The 17,834-nt window shown below is 49.1% G+C and overlaps 6 protein-coding genes across 6 annotated transcripts; 3 read left to right on the forward strand and 3 right to left on the reverse strand.

Moving 5' to 3' along the window:
- Positions 1-72: 72 nt before the first annotated feature.
- On the forward strand, positions 73-2,428 carry VC83_01224 (uncharacterized protein). Its single transcript, XM_024464908.1, has 2 exons — positions 73-1,135; positions 1,183-2,428. Exons 1-2 carry the CDS (start codon positions 1,111-1,113, stop codon positions 2,223-2,225), a joined length of 1,068 nt encoding a protein of 355 aa, XP_024328069.1. The 5' UTR covers positions 73-1,110; the 3' UTR covers positions 2,226-2,428.
- A 64-nt stretch (positions 2,429-2,492) lies between these two features.
- Positions 2,493-3,394, reverse strand: VC83_01225 (uncharacterized protein; the record flags this gene model as incomplete). Its single annotated transcript, XM_024464909.1, has 2 exons — positions 2,493-3,115; positions 3,205-3,394. 2 exons carry the CDS (start codon positions 3,392-3,394, stop codon positions 2,493-2,495), a joined length of 813 nt encoding a protein of 270 aa, XP_024328070.1.
- Positions 3,395-3,452: 58 nt separating this feature from the next.
- VC83_01226 (uncharacterized protein) lies at positions 3,453-6,277 on the reverse strand. The gene is made up of 3 exons (XM_024464910.1): positions 5,074-6,277; positions 4,845-5,000; positions 3,453-4,794 (listed from the first exon to the last, which is right to left on the reverse strand). The coding sequence occupies exons 1-3, from the start codon at positions 5,582-5,584 to the stop codon at positions 3,722-3,724; spliced, it is 1,740 nt and encodes a 579-aa protein (XP_024328067.1). The 5' UTR covers positions 5,585-6,277; the 3' UTR covers positions 3,453-3,721.
- VC83_01227 (uncharacterized protein) lies at positions 5,799-7,422 on the forward strand (the record flags this gene model as incomplete). Its single annotated transcript, XM_024464911.1, has 6 exons — positions 5,799-5,810; positions 6,188-6,477; positions 6,528-6,578; positions 6,604-6,718; positions 6,768-7,178; positions 7,222-7,422. The coding sequence occupies 6 exons, from the start codon at positions 5,799-5,801 to the stop codon at positions 7,420-7,422; spliced, it is 1,080 nt and encodes a 359-aa protein (XP_024328068.1).
- Positions 7,423-8,705: 1,283 nt separating this feature from the next.
- Positions 8,706-9,241, forward strand: VC83_01228 (uncharacterized protein). Its single transcript, XM_024464912.1, has 2 exons — positions 8,706-8,957; positions 9,022-9,241. Exons 1-2 carry the CDS (start codon positions 8,769-8,771, stop codon positions 9,154-9,156), a joined length of 324 nt encoding a protein of 107 aa, XP_024328075.1. The 5' UTR covers positions 8,706-8,768; the 3' UTR covers positions 9,157-9,241.
- A 4,968-nt stretch (positions 9,242-14,209) lies between these two features.
- Positions 14,210-14,676, reverse strand: VC83_01229 (uncharacterized protein; the record flags this gene model as incomplete). Its single annotated transcript, XM_024464913.1, has 2 exons — positions 14,210-14,567; positions 14,615-14,676. 2 exons carry the CDS (start codon positions 14,674-14,676, stop codon positions 14,210-14,212), a joined length of 420 nt encoding a protein of 139 aa, XP_024328076.1.
- Positions 14,677-17,834: the final 3,158 nt, after the last annotated feature.

Here is a 17,834-nt window from a genome sequence, read left to right on the forward strand (position 1 = left end):
ACCTTTGACGCCAATATATACTCAATTGCATTGTTAAGTATTTTGTGTTCATTAAGAAGACTGAACGCTAACCCTCCTCTAAAGTCCTACGTTCCTACTATATACACTTCCCTATAGGGGCGGAGGGAAGACCCTCCGCCTTAGCACCGTAGCGCACGTGATCATAATCTGCACGTGATGCTGCTCGTGACACCCTTTTTCTAGAGAATGACTACAGCACAGGCACATTCTAGTGAATCGCAGCTGTCCGTCGTAACTCGGACCTGTATACGAGTTACGAGTTACGAGCTACTCCGTACCGGTCCCTCCACCGCCCTGCTCTAACAAGTTTGCCGCCCCAGCCCAGGCTTCGTCCCCTACTATTCACTACTATAACTTAGCTTCGGAGCACAAGGCTTATCTGCAATTGGGTCAGCAGCTAATCTCGCCCCCCGTCCCACTCCCATGCCCTGGCCACAGGTTCTGGATGGTCCTGAGCCCTGCAAGTGATGGTGTTTGAAGATCTTGGAGATCGATCGACCACAACAGAGTCTCATTCCTCCTCCCCTATGGACCAGGACCACGGCCAGGCGTCCTCCGCGCCGGTATCACGACCCCAAGCCTTCCGCCGGCCCCATCACAAGTCCCGTCTAGGTTGCCAGTCCTGCAAGGCTAGAAAAATTAAGGAAAGACGGCCCTGTTTCCCCTCAATCCACATAACTCGTATACCCCCTTGCACTCCTCAAACCCCATTTCCAGAGCCCCAGGTCTGTCGGAGTCACGTACATTTTTATATTGAGTTTGTGATCACGTGGTGATGCACGTGTTACCGTTCGAGTCTACGACGTCGTCGTTATCACTGAACTTCCTAGCTAACATCCTCGTTTTTAGTGTGACGAAAATAAACCAAGCTGTAACAAATGCACCAGGTACAATACGCCATGTTCATTCGTACGACTTCAGCCGTCCAAGCCGGCCCTGGAGGTCCAGGCCAACTCGTACCCGCAGCTCGCTCAACGCCTCGAGCCTAATAATGGCACTTCCCATACAACACCCTATCCTTCTCCATCAGTCTCTCAAGGCCCTTCGAACTTCTCTCTCCTTTCCGGTGCCCCCGTGTTCTTCACATTAATGGACCTCGAGCTTCTCCACCACTGTAAGCACCTCGCCATTTCCCTCTTGATTCAATCTAACCATTTCCAGACACAATCTCAACCTGCTTCACCATCTCCGATCTTCGCTGCTGGCAAACGGCCGTCCCCGCCATCGCAGTCGATTATCCCTTTCTCATGCACGGCATCCTCGCCACATCCGCACGCCACCTCGCCTACCTACGCCCCAGCCAGCGCGACCGCTATATCGCCGCCTCTGACAAGCACCACCATCTAGGACTGACCGGCTACCGCGAAGCCCTGACCGAGATCACGCCAGCAAACTGCCACGCCTGCGCCGCCTACACGCTCATGCTCAACGTATACGCGTGGACCTCCTTCCACGGCTCCGACAGCTTCTTCCTGCCCGACCTTGACAGTGACTCCTCGCCGAACAAAGTCGAGCTCATCACCATCCTCCGCGGCGGCAACGCTGTCATGTCTGTCGCGCGGCACTGGGTCCTCGTGGGCCCACTCTCGGCCGTCTATGTCCCCTGGGTCAACTGGGACAAGGATCCCAACATCAGCCGCCTACCGAGCGTGCAATCCCTCCTCTCCCGTCCAGAAGACTCCTCCCCCATCCTCCCCCACGAAGATGACGCACGCCTCGAGCGCCTCGCCGCCCTCTGGGCTCCGTCATCCGCTGATCTCCCTTCCCCGCCCGCCTCACACGGAGGCGCACCGTCGGGCCCCGCACCCCTGACGCCAGAAGCGCGGCAGGTGCTATTCGAGGTACTATTCTTGCTACGTCGCATCTTCGTCATCAGCGTGGCGGATAATGGCATTGAGGCGCAGGCCGCGACGCTGTCGTGGTCGATTATCGTGTCTGACGCGTATATCGCGGCGGTGCAACAGCGTAGCCCTGCGGCGCTGGTGCTGCTGGCGCATTACTGTATTTTGCTGAAGCGGTCGGGTGAGAGGTGGTGGATTGAGGGGAAGTCGGAGGAGCTGCTGGGGAAGATTAAGCGTATTTTAGAGGCGAGTGGGGAGGGGTGGATGCAGTGGATTGAGTGGCCGATGAGGGAGGTTGGGGAGGGAAGGGTGAAGGGGAGTGTGTCGAGACAGCGGTCGACGGTGGCTGGGACGCCGATTTAGAGGATAGGGATGGGGTAGGTGTTGATTTGTTGCTGGTTGCTCGGCAGCTGGTCGCTCGTCTGTTCTTTCGTGTCTTTACTTGATGGGTATGGGCTGGCGTTTTTATCAAAATATGGCACGGGTTATGGTGCCTTGCATTTGCATTTGCATCTATAAAGAGGAGATTAAATCTCTAAATACGATTGCAGCTTCTAGAACCGCCTTGCGGGGAATGCAGCGACTCTGCAGCTTTCAGCGGTAAATTCGCGTGTAATATTGTAATATTCGTCATTCGCAATCATCCGCTGGCCTCACCGACAGGGTTGCGCCAGCCATGATATTGAACCTCCGAGCCACAGGGAAGCGAATTAATTTGCGATGAACCTCTGCCAACATCCTGCTTTCTCTCCTGTACCACCCCGTCGTCATCCAAGTAAACAAATTCCACCTAAGCCGGTCAAATCTCCCCCACTCCTGGGGAATGATGAAATTGCGCATGCCAGCGAACTCAAAGTACCTCAGGTACCAGCCCGCATCATCCCAATCCACTACCCACAGGTTCCTTGTCGAGGCTTCGAGTATCAAGTTACGAGGGGCGAGGCCATGGTGCGTAAAGATGAGACTGTCCTCGGGCTGAGTAGGTCGTTCGCAGCTCCGCCTATGTTCTTCTGGGCTCTTCGCCTTTTCGGAACGGAAGGAGACGAGATTATGCCAGAAATTGACGATAGAAGAAATTGTTGACAGCAGTGCCCGCGCTGGTACACCGAACCTATCGTCCAGCCACATTGAACGGCAGACGCCTGCGCCTAACGAGCCCGCAGTCGGACTTGTAACTGCTCGCATCCGCCGCAACATTCCCCGCAGTTGAAATGCCAGGCGGAACGTCAAAAACCAACCAATATCAGTCCAAGCTTCCATGAGGGTACGTCCATGAATGCGTTGTTAGATGCATTCGAAGTGTCCATCTCCTTTGGCGACGCGTTTGATGGGGAACTCGGACATCGAGTGCCTCTGTTAGCGACGGCTAGCACCACGTCCTCCATCTCGTCTTCGCCGTGATGTTTCGCGACATAGGACTCTGAGATTTCAATTACACATTCATTGTCACCTCTTCTTCGGAGTTGGATAATGTGTTGGACCAAGTCATCGTCCTGGAGATTCCCCACTGGATCAGGATCTTTCTCGACCATCTGGTCGTCGCATTCGTAATATATGCAAAATTAAGCGCGAGTTGTGGAACAAAGAAGTAAATCGCTATAAATAACCGTGTGGTTTGTTATATAAAGTTTGAAGTTTGAACCACCCCTTCGGGGAGCACGGACCGACCCGGAACACCCATGCCTCTACACCGAAAGCCCGAATTTATCAGCAGCTAGGGCTTTGTCATTTACATTGAGGATTTTTCTTCCTGGATATTGAGGGGCGAATACGCAATTACATGGAGGCGGGAATTATGGGGGAGGATTATGATAGCGGATTGAGGTGGGGGTGTTACTGAAAGCCTACAACTAGAACTTCTAGTACCCCAGCTGCTCAATCATCGCGGGTGAGTTGATAAACTCGCATCTCTCTCTCAACTTCTGCTCCCGCAGGACCTCCGTCGAGTTCGGGCCATCTATCGCCGACAGTCCCTCATGCGGTCCCCCAGCAACGAAAACATACAACTCATGCCCACCACTGGGAAACGCCTTCCCAACGCCCTGGAACGTATCCCGCCCCTTCACTCCAGGCTTTCCAACACTCGCAAACGTCGACCAAGACCTCGATCCCCTGTCTCGCAGCTCATAGTCCTCAGGGGCTGGGTTAAACGGGTACCCATTGATGTCGTAGTGCGACAGGTTTCCAAAGATGTACGCAAACTCCGAGGTGTGGATCGGCCCGAACCCAGTCTCGTTTGTGATAGACTCCAGAACCGGGTCCAGGATCGTTTGGTTCCAGTTGTACAGGTAAACGTCGTTTCCGGCAGCGGCAATGTGCTCTCCGTACCACATCGGCTGGCACGTCATGAGGATATCGCGGAAGATGCGTGCAGCGCGGAAGAATTCGCTCGAGAGATCCGTGATGGCTGGGTCCGCGGTGAAGTCTGAGACGGGGTAGAGAAAGAGGAGATGCTCGATACTCGCGGGTGTCACGCCTGGGACGTAGGACGAGATGAAGGCGCGGGTGTCGGCTGGGGTTGTGATGGTGGTGTCAGTGAAGAAAGTGACATCGGCATCGCACCACCCAATCATGGTGGTCACTTTGGCGAAACGGTGCTCGCGGATGAGCTGCGAGGGCGCCACTGGGAGGAAATCGCCGTCCACAACGGGCAGCCAGATGTCGCCAATGTTGTGGGCCATGTCTGCGACATATGTGTCCAGCGACGCTGAGAGGAGCGTCTGTGTGTCGAAATCACGGAGGCACGCCACCGTCTCGGCGGAGTGTAGGTCTGTCGTGTTGCATCCTACGTAGTCAACTAAAAGGCGCATGGCGTCAATGGTAAAGTTGCCAGTGATTCCGGGCTCCAGCGCTTGGCTTTGGCATATTCCTTGCTGGAATGGCACGGGCTTGCTTCCTCCATAGGCCATTATCTGCATTCCAATTGACAGACCTGTGGGAAATGAGCCAGGGTATGGGGAGAAAGGTTTGAGCTACACATACCGCCAGAGGACTGCCCGAAGATGGTGATCTTATTTCCGTCACCGCCAAAATGCCCAATGTTATCTCGAACCCACTCAATCGCGAGTCGCTGGTCACGAAGCCCGGCATTCTCAGAGCCCTCGGACTCGAGGGCATCGGATTGTGCAAACCCGAAGACTATGCAAACAACATGTCAGCCACTCTCAGGAACGTAACAGAATCGGGGGATAGTTGGAGTTGGATTGCTTACATCCCAGCCGGTAGTTCAAAGCAACATGGATGATTGGCAGCCCATTTTTCTCCGACTCCAAAATCATTCCATCTGGCAAGATAGTAGGGTCGTGGTTGTCTCCTGTCCAGAAACTGCCGCCGTGAATGTACACCATGACGGGCAGCTTGTCGCCTGCACAGGCTCCCTTCGGCCTAGCTATATTGAGGTTCAGACAGTCCTCAGAGATATTCGTAATGTTGCCCAGCGAGATTGGAGGGGTCCAGTTTCCAAGCTGCTGCGGGCAAGAAGGGCCATATGACTTAGCCTCGATTGTGCTCCCGGCGGCAGCGACATACGACTTCGGTGGCTTGAACCTGTTGGCGCCGCCCGTGTCCTGGCCGTAGGGGATGTTGAGGAAGACCTCGATGCCATTGCGCTCTAACCCCGTATACGTCACGTCTTGTTTTGTATCGGCCACCCTGGGGGTCGTCGTCGCGACGGCAACCCCGCTGTAGAGAAGCGCGACGGCGACGCGAAACTGTGACCTCATACTTACTCAAGAGAATAACTGAAGAGAGAGAGACACAAATTTAATAATACTGATAAGGAGTGGGAATAAGACAAAAACAAAGAGGTAATCCGAACCGGAAATGCGGAAATCCGGTTCGGGTTACTGTTCTTCGCTATAGTGCCGAGGCAAAACGGCGCTGCCCACACCCTACCTAGAACCCACGCGTTGGAGAACCACATCCATGTGAGAAATGATGGCCACGGGGGTTTTCCTGTAGATCCAGCAAAATAGAGCGTGGTTTAAAGCTTTGGGTTATTACTCCCAAGAAAAGAGTTCCTCCTCCATCCAAGGTGGGTCAGGGTAGTAGGGACGACCCTCTATAAATAGGGGTAACAATTCGGCACGGTCCGAGTTTACTCCAACTTCTTAAATAAGGCTTACGGCAGCTGTGGAAATTACCTTGTCCGTGCCCACCACCCTTCGCCCAGCCACCTATCGGTGATCTTCGCTTTGCAGCGTCACTGCCCTTCTACAGAACACGCCACTGCCCTTCTCCGATAGACCGTCTATTTACGGTACTAAATTCGTGCGTTGCCCCATAGTCTCATATATATTGACTGTTGCTCATTATCCTCCGCGTAGGGTGCATCCTGCCCCGTGTCAAGCTACTTAGCTGGGAAAGCGGTTACGAAAGGAAAGGGCCTAAGTGCGGCGGGGCTGGCAACGCTTGCCCAATTAGCTAAAGGCAATAACGACACCAGTGAAGACTGCCTGACCCTTAATGTGTGGACAAGGCCGCAGACTAGAGATGAGAAGAAAGCCGTGGTGATATGGGTTCACGGCAAGGGGTATACGACCGGATCTTCATCTGATCCAGTATATGATGGGCAGTTCATAGTGAACGAGCAGGACATCATTCTCGTGACCTTCAAGTACGTCTCGTCCATGCGATGTCTATGGGCATAGTCTAACAACACTGCAGCTACCGCATGAACATCTTTGGCTCCCCAAACCCTCATTGGAGATTCTGCTGGTGCAGGCTTAGTTGATTTGTACAGTTTCGCCTACGTCGACGACCCCATCATCTCCGGCATAGCCCTCCTATCCGGAACCACCTCACTCAGCGGATGGGATCCCGACTCGTTGCCAAAAGCCGATAGGGACTGGAACAGTGTGACCTGCGACATCTGCCGCATGGGGACCGAGACTGATTTCGCCAAAGTTATCGCCTGCATGCGCAACAAAACCACCGCCGAGATCACTGCCGCCATTCCAATCACCACTAACCCGTAGCAAAGCCTTCTTCCCAAATAACGACGGCAAGACGGTCTTCTCCGACTACTACGAGCTCGCCAGGACCGGCAAGTTCATCAAGGTGCCCCTCCTCATCGGCAACACTGATGACGAGACGGCCTACCACCGCACCATGGCCGACGTCTTCGCCCCTTCATACGGATACGGCCAGACAAATTACGATAACGAGCGCCGCAACTACTACATCTGCCCCGCATCTGAACGCGTCAGGCACACCACCGACCTCGGCGTCCCCACCTGGCGCTACGGCTACTTTGGTGACTTCAAGGACGCCCGGCTCACGACAGCGGCGCATGGCCGGGCCTACCACGACTCAGACGTGCTTCTGGTGTTTGGCACGGAGCTGTGCCGAGCGTGAGCAGGATGCCGACGAGCTTAAGCTGGCAAATTACGCGCGTGGTGCTCTGGCGGCGTTCGCACGCAACCCCAAAACCGGACTGAAGACCTACAGATGGCCGCAGTATAACCCGAAGACGAAGTCGCTGGTTCAGTTAGGGAAGGATAATAAGGTAGGGACGTTTACTGTGACTCCTGCGGCCTTCGATACGGGGTGTCTGTATTAGAAGGCTCATTTGGGGTTATGTACAGTACACTATGGTTCTCGTCGCACTCGTGCGGAGGCCTCTGCGATGGGCGGTGTTGTCAGATTAATTTTGTGGCCACTTTTCCTGGCTTTCGCGATGCTGTTGAAGTGATGATTATACCCTCCCTGTGTTAATGGAGACGACCCTACCACATATTCATGTTCGCGTCACAAACACTTCATCAGTAATATATTAGAAAACGACCCCAAGGAATTAAATTTGAATAAGTATATTTTGTTCATTTAAATATTGTGCTATCTCCCCATACAGAACGCTTAGCAGTCTCTAAAACCGTAAATTTTGTGAGTTATTGATCCACAAGTCAGATTGTGCCGTTCTATCAACTCAATATAAGATATCAATGGTTATTGTTAACTTAGCAAACTGCAGGATATAACCTCACAAGCATTGCGATAAGCCGACATTCTTGCAGCCATTAGCACAGCATGATACAAGATCAAAGTCGTTACCAGCACGGTTGCACATAACCTATAGCACAGGATTAGCACGCTGATAGTTAAGGAGTTGGCAGAGGACACACGGTGGTTGAACCACGTCAGAGTCTAGTATAATTGATAGCGGAGAAACATGTCAAAATACGTACAATTGCTTGTTTGCCACCACAATAGGAAGGGACCTGGGCGCAGAGATGGATCCCCGTCTGACACTGTATTTGGGTACTGGGGGTAGCGGCAGCTTGGATGACGATAGGGCCAAAGGCCAGGCTGAGGAGGGTAAGAGCAAATTTCATGTTGGCCAATGAACTGTTGGCGATTTTTGCTTCGTAGTTAAGGATGGGTTTTAAAAAGATTAGACGGACGAGCCCTCCCTTTTATGAGCTCTTGCACATCTGTGAAACCCCGCACTATGATTTTTGAGGTACGAGTAGGTAAATGCACAGTCCTAGAGCGGGACCACAGAAGCGGAATGCTAACTGCAAGTGAGGTACTCGAGTAACAGTGAGTGCAAGGGACTGTTATGGTGGTGGCGGTTGGCCCAGGAGCAGATATAACGCAAGAATAATTGGGCATTTGGGCATCCTGTTCGCTCTGCCATACGTAAGCTTGTGTGACCTGACTCGAGCCATAGCACAAAGGCACGAAGTTGGAGTCTTGGAATCCAAGCCAAGGGGCTTGGATTCTGAACGGTGATCTTGGGGATTTTGGGATGAGACCATGAAATTTCTTGCCCTGTTCACGTGATCTCCCACCACCACTTACTCGCATCTGTTATGGCTCTTGAGAAAACTATTACAACTATATACATATAATCCATCCAATCCCCTTAATCGTCACTAAAGCCGATTCCGCCGACGAATAGCAACCATGGTTTATACTCTTAGCGTCCACCTCTACTGCAACGAGGACCCCCAGTCTATCCCCCGCCTCAAGGCGAAGCTTGTCGAAGCTGCTCGGATCTACCGCAAGGATCGCGAGACAATTGATTGGCTTGTTATGCAAGACGTTCATGACCCTCGGGCATTTACTATCGTTGAGCGATTCGAGAACGAGGCTGTAAGTCCCATTGCTTCCAAGTTATATCTTGGCGTTTTTGACCAGGGCTGATTGGAATATACAGAGCCAGAAATACCACCTCGAAAACCCATACTGGCTCACCTTTGATCCCTATGTCATCCCCCTCCTCTCCAAGCCTATGGACCTGCGCCGCCACGAGGAGCTCGATACGAGCAAGGATGTTGAGGTACCACTATGATTGGAGTTTTTGGTGAGATGGCAACGAGGCTGTATCGACTGCTGAACTCTGGCTAGCTGTATATGATTACATGAGTATGAGGGTTGGGAGATGCAAAGAGCCTGTTGGCTCCAAGTTTAACAGCAGCCTAGATTTAGTTGGTAATCAAACCATGATGGCCAGCACTTGACAGAAACGTTGATTCCACTCAACCTGTAACATAATCGTGACGGCGATGTCGCCCACCACTCACCCACACTCCACTTCGGGGCACCCCATAATCGTCGGTGTTCGCACCGACCACCCTGCAGGTGGTCGGCGAAAGCAAGTTGCACACGGAAAGCAAGTTGCACACGGAAAGCAAGTTGCACACCGCCAGATAGTATTGGTATATAGATTCCAATACAACCACCATGGTAATAAATGTACCATGACTTTTGACTGTAAATGATAAGCTATTCCTAACGTCAAAATAAACCAGAATCTAAATTGTCCTCAAGATCAAGCTCCTGGTCTACAAAAAAGCTATCGCTCTCCTCCACATCTAACCCACTGAATCTAATAAAACCAGTATCCTCATCTTCGTCTACTTGCGACTGTGAATAGCCCATTGTTGAAATTAGCTGGGAGGTAGCTTCTTCTTGGAGCTCTGATTCTTGAGCTAATTTCTCTGGGTCTTGAATTGGCTCAAGTAAATCAAGAGGAACCTCCTTATTTGCCTTTAACAGAATACTAACTTGACGCTTTCTTGCCTGCTCAGCTTTGCGTGCTTCTACTCCAGGCTTGTGGAGTGCCTTCTTGACTTTGCTCAGTGCAATCCGTAACCTATAATTTGCAGTCCGCTCCTGTGATTCCTTATGTTTTTTAGCCTTGTCTTATTTCTTTTTCTGTGCATCTCTTGCTGTTAACGGACCACTAGTTGTCTGAAAAACAGAGCGACTTCGGATCTTAGCCTTCTGTTGATTTGCAACCTTTATAGATAGTAAATCATGCTGTAGGACTGCAAGCTCTCCGTATGCAAGCATGTTTTTCAGTACCGCGTGCCCAGGAATTCCACTCTAGAGCTGATGGACTAGACAGTAGATCTGGTATTCTAGCTTGCCAGTGTTGAAGTTTTAGCTCTGAATGTATAAATTTCGTTGGTGTTCTTGGAATTTCTTGACAGTCTTCTTGATGCTCAAGAGGAGCATATACCCTCATTTTCTTCAAAGCTTCTTGGGAGTTGATTGGCCACATTTCAGAGTCGCGAAAGGCTCCTATAATGGTTCCCTTTTTAAATGTGTTCTTGCTCTCTGATAAATCGCGGAAGAATGAGGCTATATTGTAATCAATATCTAAGCTCCGCATTGCGTGTTATGTTTATATGGTTGGAAAACACCAACATCAAGAGGTTGCATCACATGAGTAAGATGTGACGGAAAGGGATATGGATAAATATTCATCTCTGTAGCCCGTAGGACAAACTCTGGAGTTGTATGGCTTATATGGCTGTCCATAAGAAGCACTTTCATCGGTTTATTAGGGCCAGCATCTGTATGCTTTATAAAGTGCTCCAAAAATATCATCGCAAGCTCGCTGTTTGTATATCCTGAATCTGAAAGCAAGACTAATTAATCGCCATTCAATTTTTCATGATACCAAGACTCCATATGCTGGCGTCCTTGTACAATAATCACAGGTGGAAACTCTTTCCCAATAGCACAGATAGACTCGATCACTGTGACAGATTTGCGGTTTTCAGCCATAGGAACATACATCTTAAATAAGTAAGCTTAAAGCATCTAAGAATAATAAACTGTACGAACTTCTGTGATATATGCTGGAACAACCACCTCTTCTCCTGGTGCTACTCCTACTCGGAATCCAGTCTCATCAAAGTTGTAAATATCCCGTGGCTGGATATTATGCTGCGTACACCAAGCTAAGTACTCTGCAAACCAGTTTGTGACTGCAGATATGTCGTGAGAAGTGACACGCACTCGAGCAATTGCCTTAGTTTTAATAACTCGAAATAGATCTGGATGTGCCTTCATAAATCCTTGAAACCAGCGCCATGAAGGTTGTGGCTTTGATGGTATTTCTGTAGACTGTAAATGACTGATTGCTGTAAATACCATCTGTTTTGACGCTCCATATCCTGCATGATATGAGTCCTCTACATACTTGTAGACTGCCTTGATTTGCGTCTCTGAGAGTATCCTATTATGTCCTCCATGTTCAAGTGGACGAGTATTTAGAGCGTCCTTTGCTCCCATGCGACGGAGGTTTGAGTAGAGGGTATTTTTATTGACATGGTATATTCGTGCAGCAGTGACAGGCTTTTCAAACGGGTTCTCATTAAGGAACTCAAGGGCTTGCTCCATAGGATCGAGAGTAGTAGAGTGTGAGGAAGCCATTTTGTCACAAGTGAATAGGTAAGAAAGAGAAATGTATGTGTTTTCTGAAGTAATTTCCTTCTCGGCTATGCGACCGTGTGCAACTTGCTTTCCGTGTGCAACTTGCTTTCCGTGTGCAACTTGCTTTCGCCGACCACCTGCAGGGTGGTCGGCGCGAACACCGACGTTAAATGCCACTATGTATGAAGAACAGTCATACTATTACATCCATTAGACGGTGAAGCAATTCTTGTAAAATCACATGAGCCTTCCACTGACAAAAGGAATATAATTGGGTGGATGTTTATGCTGCCTTTACAACTTGAGTTGGGCCCCAAGTCCTTAATATATCTCCAAAGTCCACCCACGTGTCTACGTTGAAGTATAATCGGGTAATCCTCGTGACCAAACTTTTCGCTTCGCTCAAGGTTGGAGTAAGCGATACGCGGCTGCCCAACTCGAGAGGAAGCAATACGCGGCTCATCACAATTGCAACCATAAGTACCTCTCCATAGTAATTTGTAAAGGTACATAATTAAGCCATTCTATGAAATTATCACTTCTTCGCTCCCACTCCTACCCTCTCTCCCACTCTCACCCTCGCCCTCGCCCTCACCCTCGCCCTCGCCCTCACCCTCGCCCTCACTCTCGACCTCACTCTCGACCTCAGTTTGGAGGGCTTCCGGGTCAGGAATTAGGTCCTCAAACTCTGGAGGAATTGGGAGGCCAGCTTTCCGAAGAGCTGCTACCCCCTTCTTTCGGAGGCGCTCTTCCTTCCGGGCCTCAATTCCTGCCCGGCGAAGCTTCTTTTGGGCCCGGTTGGCAGCCTGGCGGGCTACTCGAACCCGCTTGGCCTCAAGCTTTTGAGCTGCTAGCTCAGCTTTCTGGGCCCGAAGCTCGTGAGCGTGAGCTACCGTAAGCTCACCTCCAAACTGAAGGCGAGCCCGGCTTCAGCTCGACCGCTTCTTCGACTCCTCAACCTGGCGTCGAAAAGCCAGTAGGTCAAGCTCTTGAAGCTGGCCTCCTACTACAACCTCTCCGTTCCTGTGAGCCAATTCTTGTAGCTCTCCCTCGAGGGGCTACTAAAACCCTCTGGAACCCGTTGTTTCCAGTACTGTAGCTTTTATTCAAATCGGCTTGGATTCCAGCTTCTCGGAGACGCTGTAGGACCTTATGCACATGCTCTATGTGTTTCGTAGGGTCCTCTGAATAGATTAGGATGTCGTCTAAGTATGCGGTACAGAAGTCGTCTAAATATTGCATCAGGACGTCATTCATATACCGCTGATAGGTTGCGGGACCGTTCGTCAGTCCAAACGGCAGCACTTTGCACTTATAGGATCCATAGCGAGTCCGAAAGGTCGTGTACTCTTCCAAGTCGGGGTGCATCCGTATGCAATGGAAGGCTTGTCTAATATCTAGCTTCGTGAAGATTTTTGCTTTCGACACCCATCCTAGTAGTTCATCGATACGTGGGATGGGGTAGGGATCGTTCCGGGTGAGACGATTAACTTCCGGTAATTGATGCAAAATCTTAATTTGCCATCCGCTTTCTTTACAAATAGGATAGGGGACGTGAAGGGGCTGTTACTGTTGATGATGAAGCCTTTCTCTAGGTTCTCTAACAAGTATTGCTTGGTAGCCTTAAGCTCTTCGGTGCCCTGTTGATATAACAGGGAGAAAGCGTTTGGTAAAGGGGCTTCGAGCTGTATCTTGTGGTCGTATATGCGGTGTGGGGGAATTTGATCCGATTCCAACTTCGAAAAGACATCGGTTGTAACGCTGACTTCTAAATGATAGAAGACACAGAGGTTTCTTGCGTAAGGTTGACTTGACAGAGGAGGCAGGGGATTAGACACAAAGGCTTTCCAAGTAACACGTTACAGTATTGTAAAGAATACTCCTATCTAAGAAAATACTATCTACTTATATAGTGGCGTCGTGCCTCATGGGTAATCTGGATAGTTGGCGGATAGCTAGATATTCAGGATAGTTCGTGGATAGCTCAACTATCCAATATCCACTAGTTTCTGCAACTATCCATTAGCCCCGTCACATGACAGCCTACCCCGCTTCCCACTGTGACTCACATGTCACGTTACTAGGCCCTGGTCCTGTAACCATGACGTCACGTTACCGTAGCCGTAAAATCTCTGTCGGGGAACAACAAGATTAGGAACCGAACGCACTGTGAAAACTCGAGTCAGAAAGGCAGCAAACTTCCATATCTGGAGACAAAGTTCGCTTGGAAGGCGAGGGAAAAGGTGGAAAGTATCAAGGGAACGAGATGCTGCCATTGCTAACGGAAAGTTAAATTCAGTAAACTAGGCAGGTTGGTATTGGAATATAGTAACAGCTGTTAGGGATGCTGGGATGAGGCAGCGCAGTGTGGTGTAGCTGTATGATTGATGTGAGCGATGGAGAATAATTTAGGCAACCAAAGCACGGACGCTTCAAGCCTTGAAGTTCAAGGTGCAAGTGCTTCACTTAGCGATGACATCCTAAAAATGCTGCATAGGCTCACTTGATCACTAACTTGTTCCAAATTTCCTTAGTCCTAGTACATCGTCCCCCTGCATGCAGTTACAAGATGATGATGGGGTGTATATTTGGACCACTAATTCTGAGAATATCTTTGGTGCGTTCCCCCATCTCCATTCCTTATATTCCCATTGCTCCCTTCAAACTCAACTCAACCCTTAAAATGGGCACTGGAGAGCAGACCCAGCATTCTTCTCACAAGAGTCCCGATATCCGTAGGAGCAGCAAGACTTCATGGCCCCATTGATCTGGTAGGCGTAGTACCTGTGATTTCTGATTGCCCAATCGGTACCTTGAATCACTGCACAATAGCCACAGTAGATGCCGCCGCTTACGCCACTGGAGCCGTGGCATTTGGCAGAGGAAAGGGAAGTGCAGGCACGCTTGTCGAGGTCGGCGGGGATCTCGACGTCAGCGTTGGCATCAGGGGTTGGGTTGGCCATGGAGAGGCCGAGCAGGGCGGTAGTAGCGAGGAGCTGGAGAAACTTCATTGCGCTGGATGGGTTGGTTGTGTTACTAGTGATTGTCAGTGTGGTTTTAGAGAAGGAATAGTATGTTCATACCGGTTGTATATTTGAGTATGAGACTTGAGAGCTTGGAGGAGGAGTTCAGTTAGAGGAGGCATCGAAGGGGTTATATAGTAACATTTCTTCAGGTGCTTAGAACAAAGAAGCAATTCGATTGTTGATTCCATTACGTCTTCAATTTTATAACCTCAGACTCATATTCGTCGTTACTCCTTTTATCCGCTCATTCTGCATCCTGATACGAGTGAGACTAAGCTTAATGCCAGTTTGTGGGGGTATCCATACTCCCAAGATTGAGAAAAAAGGTGAAACATAAGCTTCAACGCTATAGACAGTGACAACATCGTGTCTTCAAACTGCTTTACCCCTCAACTCTGTCTTTCTCCATCTCTTACGGCCGTATATACGGTGTGTACTCTGACCTGCCAGGTCGACATCAACCGAATCATGGGGTGCCAAGTGCGCTTTTCTGCGACATTTAACAGAGGAACAGCTCGTGGTATAAATAGAACACCATTGGGTAGAAATAGAAATCATATTCAAAAGTGAGGATGTTTGGATTTGTTGCCACGCAGGCCCTGCATTTTCATGATTGCTGAACTGTATAAGACGGGGCATAGTCTAACTGCAAAAATATAAAGTAGGAAGGCTTCATGGACTTTAGGGATAGATTTAAGACTTAAGGCCTACTTGAGTTGTAAGGACGGCTTAAACATCTAATCGTCGTGACCAAACTTTTCGCTTCGCTCAAGGTTGGAGTAAGCAATACGCGGCTGCCCAACCCGAGAGGAAGCAATATGCAGCTCGTCGGAACGTGCGTCTGTTCACCGCCACTCCTCAACAAAACCTCCACCATAGTTGTCCATAGTATTTAGATAGTAATTATATGCAATTCATTTAATGGAAGGGACTCCTCTATCAAATGCTCGTGAGTGGCTCCTAGAGAACCCCTCTGAAACAGCAACTACTGCCAGTCAGATTTTCAAAGTGCCTAAATCAACGATACAGTCAAGCATCAGCCGACTAGCCCAGCAGCTCCCACACTGAGGGAGCTACTCTCTACTGCGCAGACAGAGGCCATAAAGAAATGGATCCTTGAGCAGTATTACCTAGGGCTTGGAGCAACTAGGAATATGATATTTGCTGCTGTCTGTAAGCTGCGGAGCACAGCTGCCCCCGTCACAAAGCTGGCTTACAAAATTTATACGGAATGAGCTTAAGGAATATCACTTTATTACTATGAAGCCAATTGCGCAGCAGCGTACGAAGGCTCAAGATGAGCCTACAGTTCTAAAGTGGTTTCAAGAGTACGGCTGGTTTATACTAGAGCGTGGTATAAAACCAGAGTCAATCTGGAATATGGATGAAACTGGCATTCGGGTTGGGATTCCAGGTGGAGAGCATGTGATTGTGCCACAAGCCGCAAAGGAGCTCTACACCCCAAGCCCTAAAAATCGTACGTCTATTACTATACTTGAGGCTGTGTCTGCAACTGGAAAAGTCATAGCACCTGTACTTATCATTCCGGGCCAAATACACATGGATTCTTGGTACCACGCCAACCTTCAAGGCACAGAGCTCATCATGATCTCTGACACTGGATTTTCAAACAGCCAGCTTGCCTTACAGTGGCTAGAGCACTTTGCAGAGCAAACTCCCTCTGAGGAAATGAAGGTTCTACTACTTGACTCTCATGTGAGCCATACAAGCGAGGCTTTCATCATTATGGCAAAAAAACACAATATTATCATATACACATTCCCATCCCATCTTACTCATATTTTACAGCCACTAGATGTGGGGATCTTCCAGCCGTATAAGCACTGGCACAGAGAGGCTGTGCTTGCTGCCATACATGATATGGATGTTACATATGACCTACAGTCCTTTATGAGGGATCTTACCAAAATGTGGCTACAGACTTTTAAGGAGTCTACAATTATATCAAAGCAGGAATTTGGCCAGTAAGCCACATTATAGCTCTCCCAAAGCTATGTACGTACTCACAGCCTGCTCCTATGCCTACACCTACGCCTCTACCTATACGGGTTTCTACACCAAAATCCTCGACTTTTAGGGGGGTTGAAGAGGGAGTTCAATGTCACCAGTGTAATGGTGGGTGCACCAGATGTGAGAATCTAGCCACCCAAGGAAGGGATGAATTTACTAAGACAACACACTGTCTTAGAAAACAGAGCCAAAGGGTCATAGCTTAGACTATTCCACAACACAGCAATCAGGTGTGTGATGTAGTGGAGTGGTTCAGACAAGTTGCAACAAATGTTGAGTCTGGGAACTCAGGGGTAAGTCAGAGATTAACACCTCACTGACTTTTCAGAAACAAGGAGTAACAAGATGAATGCTTGGAAGCTTGGAAAAGACGTGGAAGTATGTGATAGTCGATTTACTGTATTGTCTGCTTGACCTTTCTTAAGGAAAGGGCAATCCTATTTATGCTAAAGGAATGTAGTTCTCTCATTTTCCAAGACTTTCCATGACTTACCAGGCTTGGTAACTGTAGTCGACGTAAGAGAATCCCATAGAACCATCTCTTAGGTTCGTAGCCTATAGGAAGTAAAAGGAGGTCCAAGGTCAGAGTACCCCTATAGACAAATTATGTCATAGACAAATTATGTCATAACTTAACCAATCTTGTGGGTAACTAAAGAGCAATGACATGTAATGAATCATAGAGGTTCGTAGGAGCTTTTAGAGCTATCGTTCATGCTCCTAGGCCTCTAGTTGGTAGAGATATGTCATGTGGTAGTATGAGTGATGTCATGTAATGAATCATAGAGGGTTGTAGAGATATGCTATGTGGTAATATCGGCCCAGTAACTAAGGAGCGATGACGTGTAATGAATCATAGATGGTTGTAGCAATCGTTGAGTAGTATTGCTCTTGTTGTTGGTGTGATAAGCCAAAATATGTATAGTGACTTGTAGGAGGAGATTTCCAAGTTTGCTCTTGAGTTTGATAGCAAACTGAGTGCAACGAATGTCAGTATGACACATATAATGGGTGAAGCTTACGATATTTCGCTAAGCGAACTTTATTTAGGTGGCAACACCTACTAAATAACAATAACCTGACTTTACCTCAATTCCTACTTTTACTTCTCCTTACACCTCTCTAACCCAACTATGTGATTTGCTACTAGCTATTTGGTAAGCTCCCTTCTCTTACTCTATAGTAATCGCTATAGTAACTAAGAAACAGCAGAATGGAGGATAACAGCTTAGAGTTCAACCTAGGC

This window comes from Pseudogymnoascus destructans, assembly GCF_001641265.1.
Source record: "Pseudogymnoascus destructans isolate 20631-21 unplaced genomic scaffold scaffold_2, whole genome shotgun sequence".
NCBI classification, from domain to species: Eukaryota; Fungi; Ascomycota; class Leotiomycetes; order Thelebolales; family Thelebolaceae; genus Pseudogymnoascus; species Pseudogymnoascus destructans.

Bases quoted from the DNA above. Each gene is read 5' to 3' on its own strand.
- VC83_01224 (XM_024464908.1), top strand. From the start codon at position 1,111: ATGGACCTCGAGCTTCTCCACCACT. The intron at 1,136-1,182 runs GTAAGCACCTCG...AACCATTTCCAG, and splicing joins CCTCGAGCTTCTCCACCACT to ACACAATCTCAACCTGCTTC.
- VC83_01226 (XM_024464910.1), bottom strand. From the start codon at position 5,584: ATGAGGTCACAGTTTCGCGTCGCCGTCGCGCTTCTCTACAGCGGGGTT. The intron at 5,001-5,073 runs GTAAGCAATCCA...TTGTTTGCATAG, and splicing joins TTTGAACTACCGGCTGGGAT to TCTTCGGGTTTGCACAATCC. The intron at 4,795-4,844 runs GTATGTGTAGCT...CATTTCCCACAG, and splicing joins CTTCGGGCAGTCCTCTGGCG to GTCTGTCAATTGGAATGCAG.
- VC83_01228 (XM_024464912.1), top strand. From the start codon at position 8,769: ATGGTTTATACTCTTAGCGTCCACCTCTACTGCAACGAGGACCCCCAG. The intron at 8,958-9,021 runs GTAAGTCCCATT...TGGAATATACAG, and splicing joins AGCGATTCGAGAACGAGGCT to AGCCAGAAATACCACCTCGA.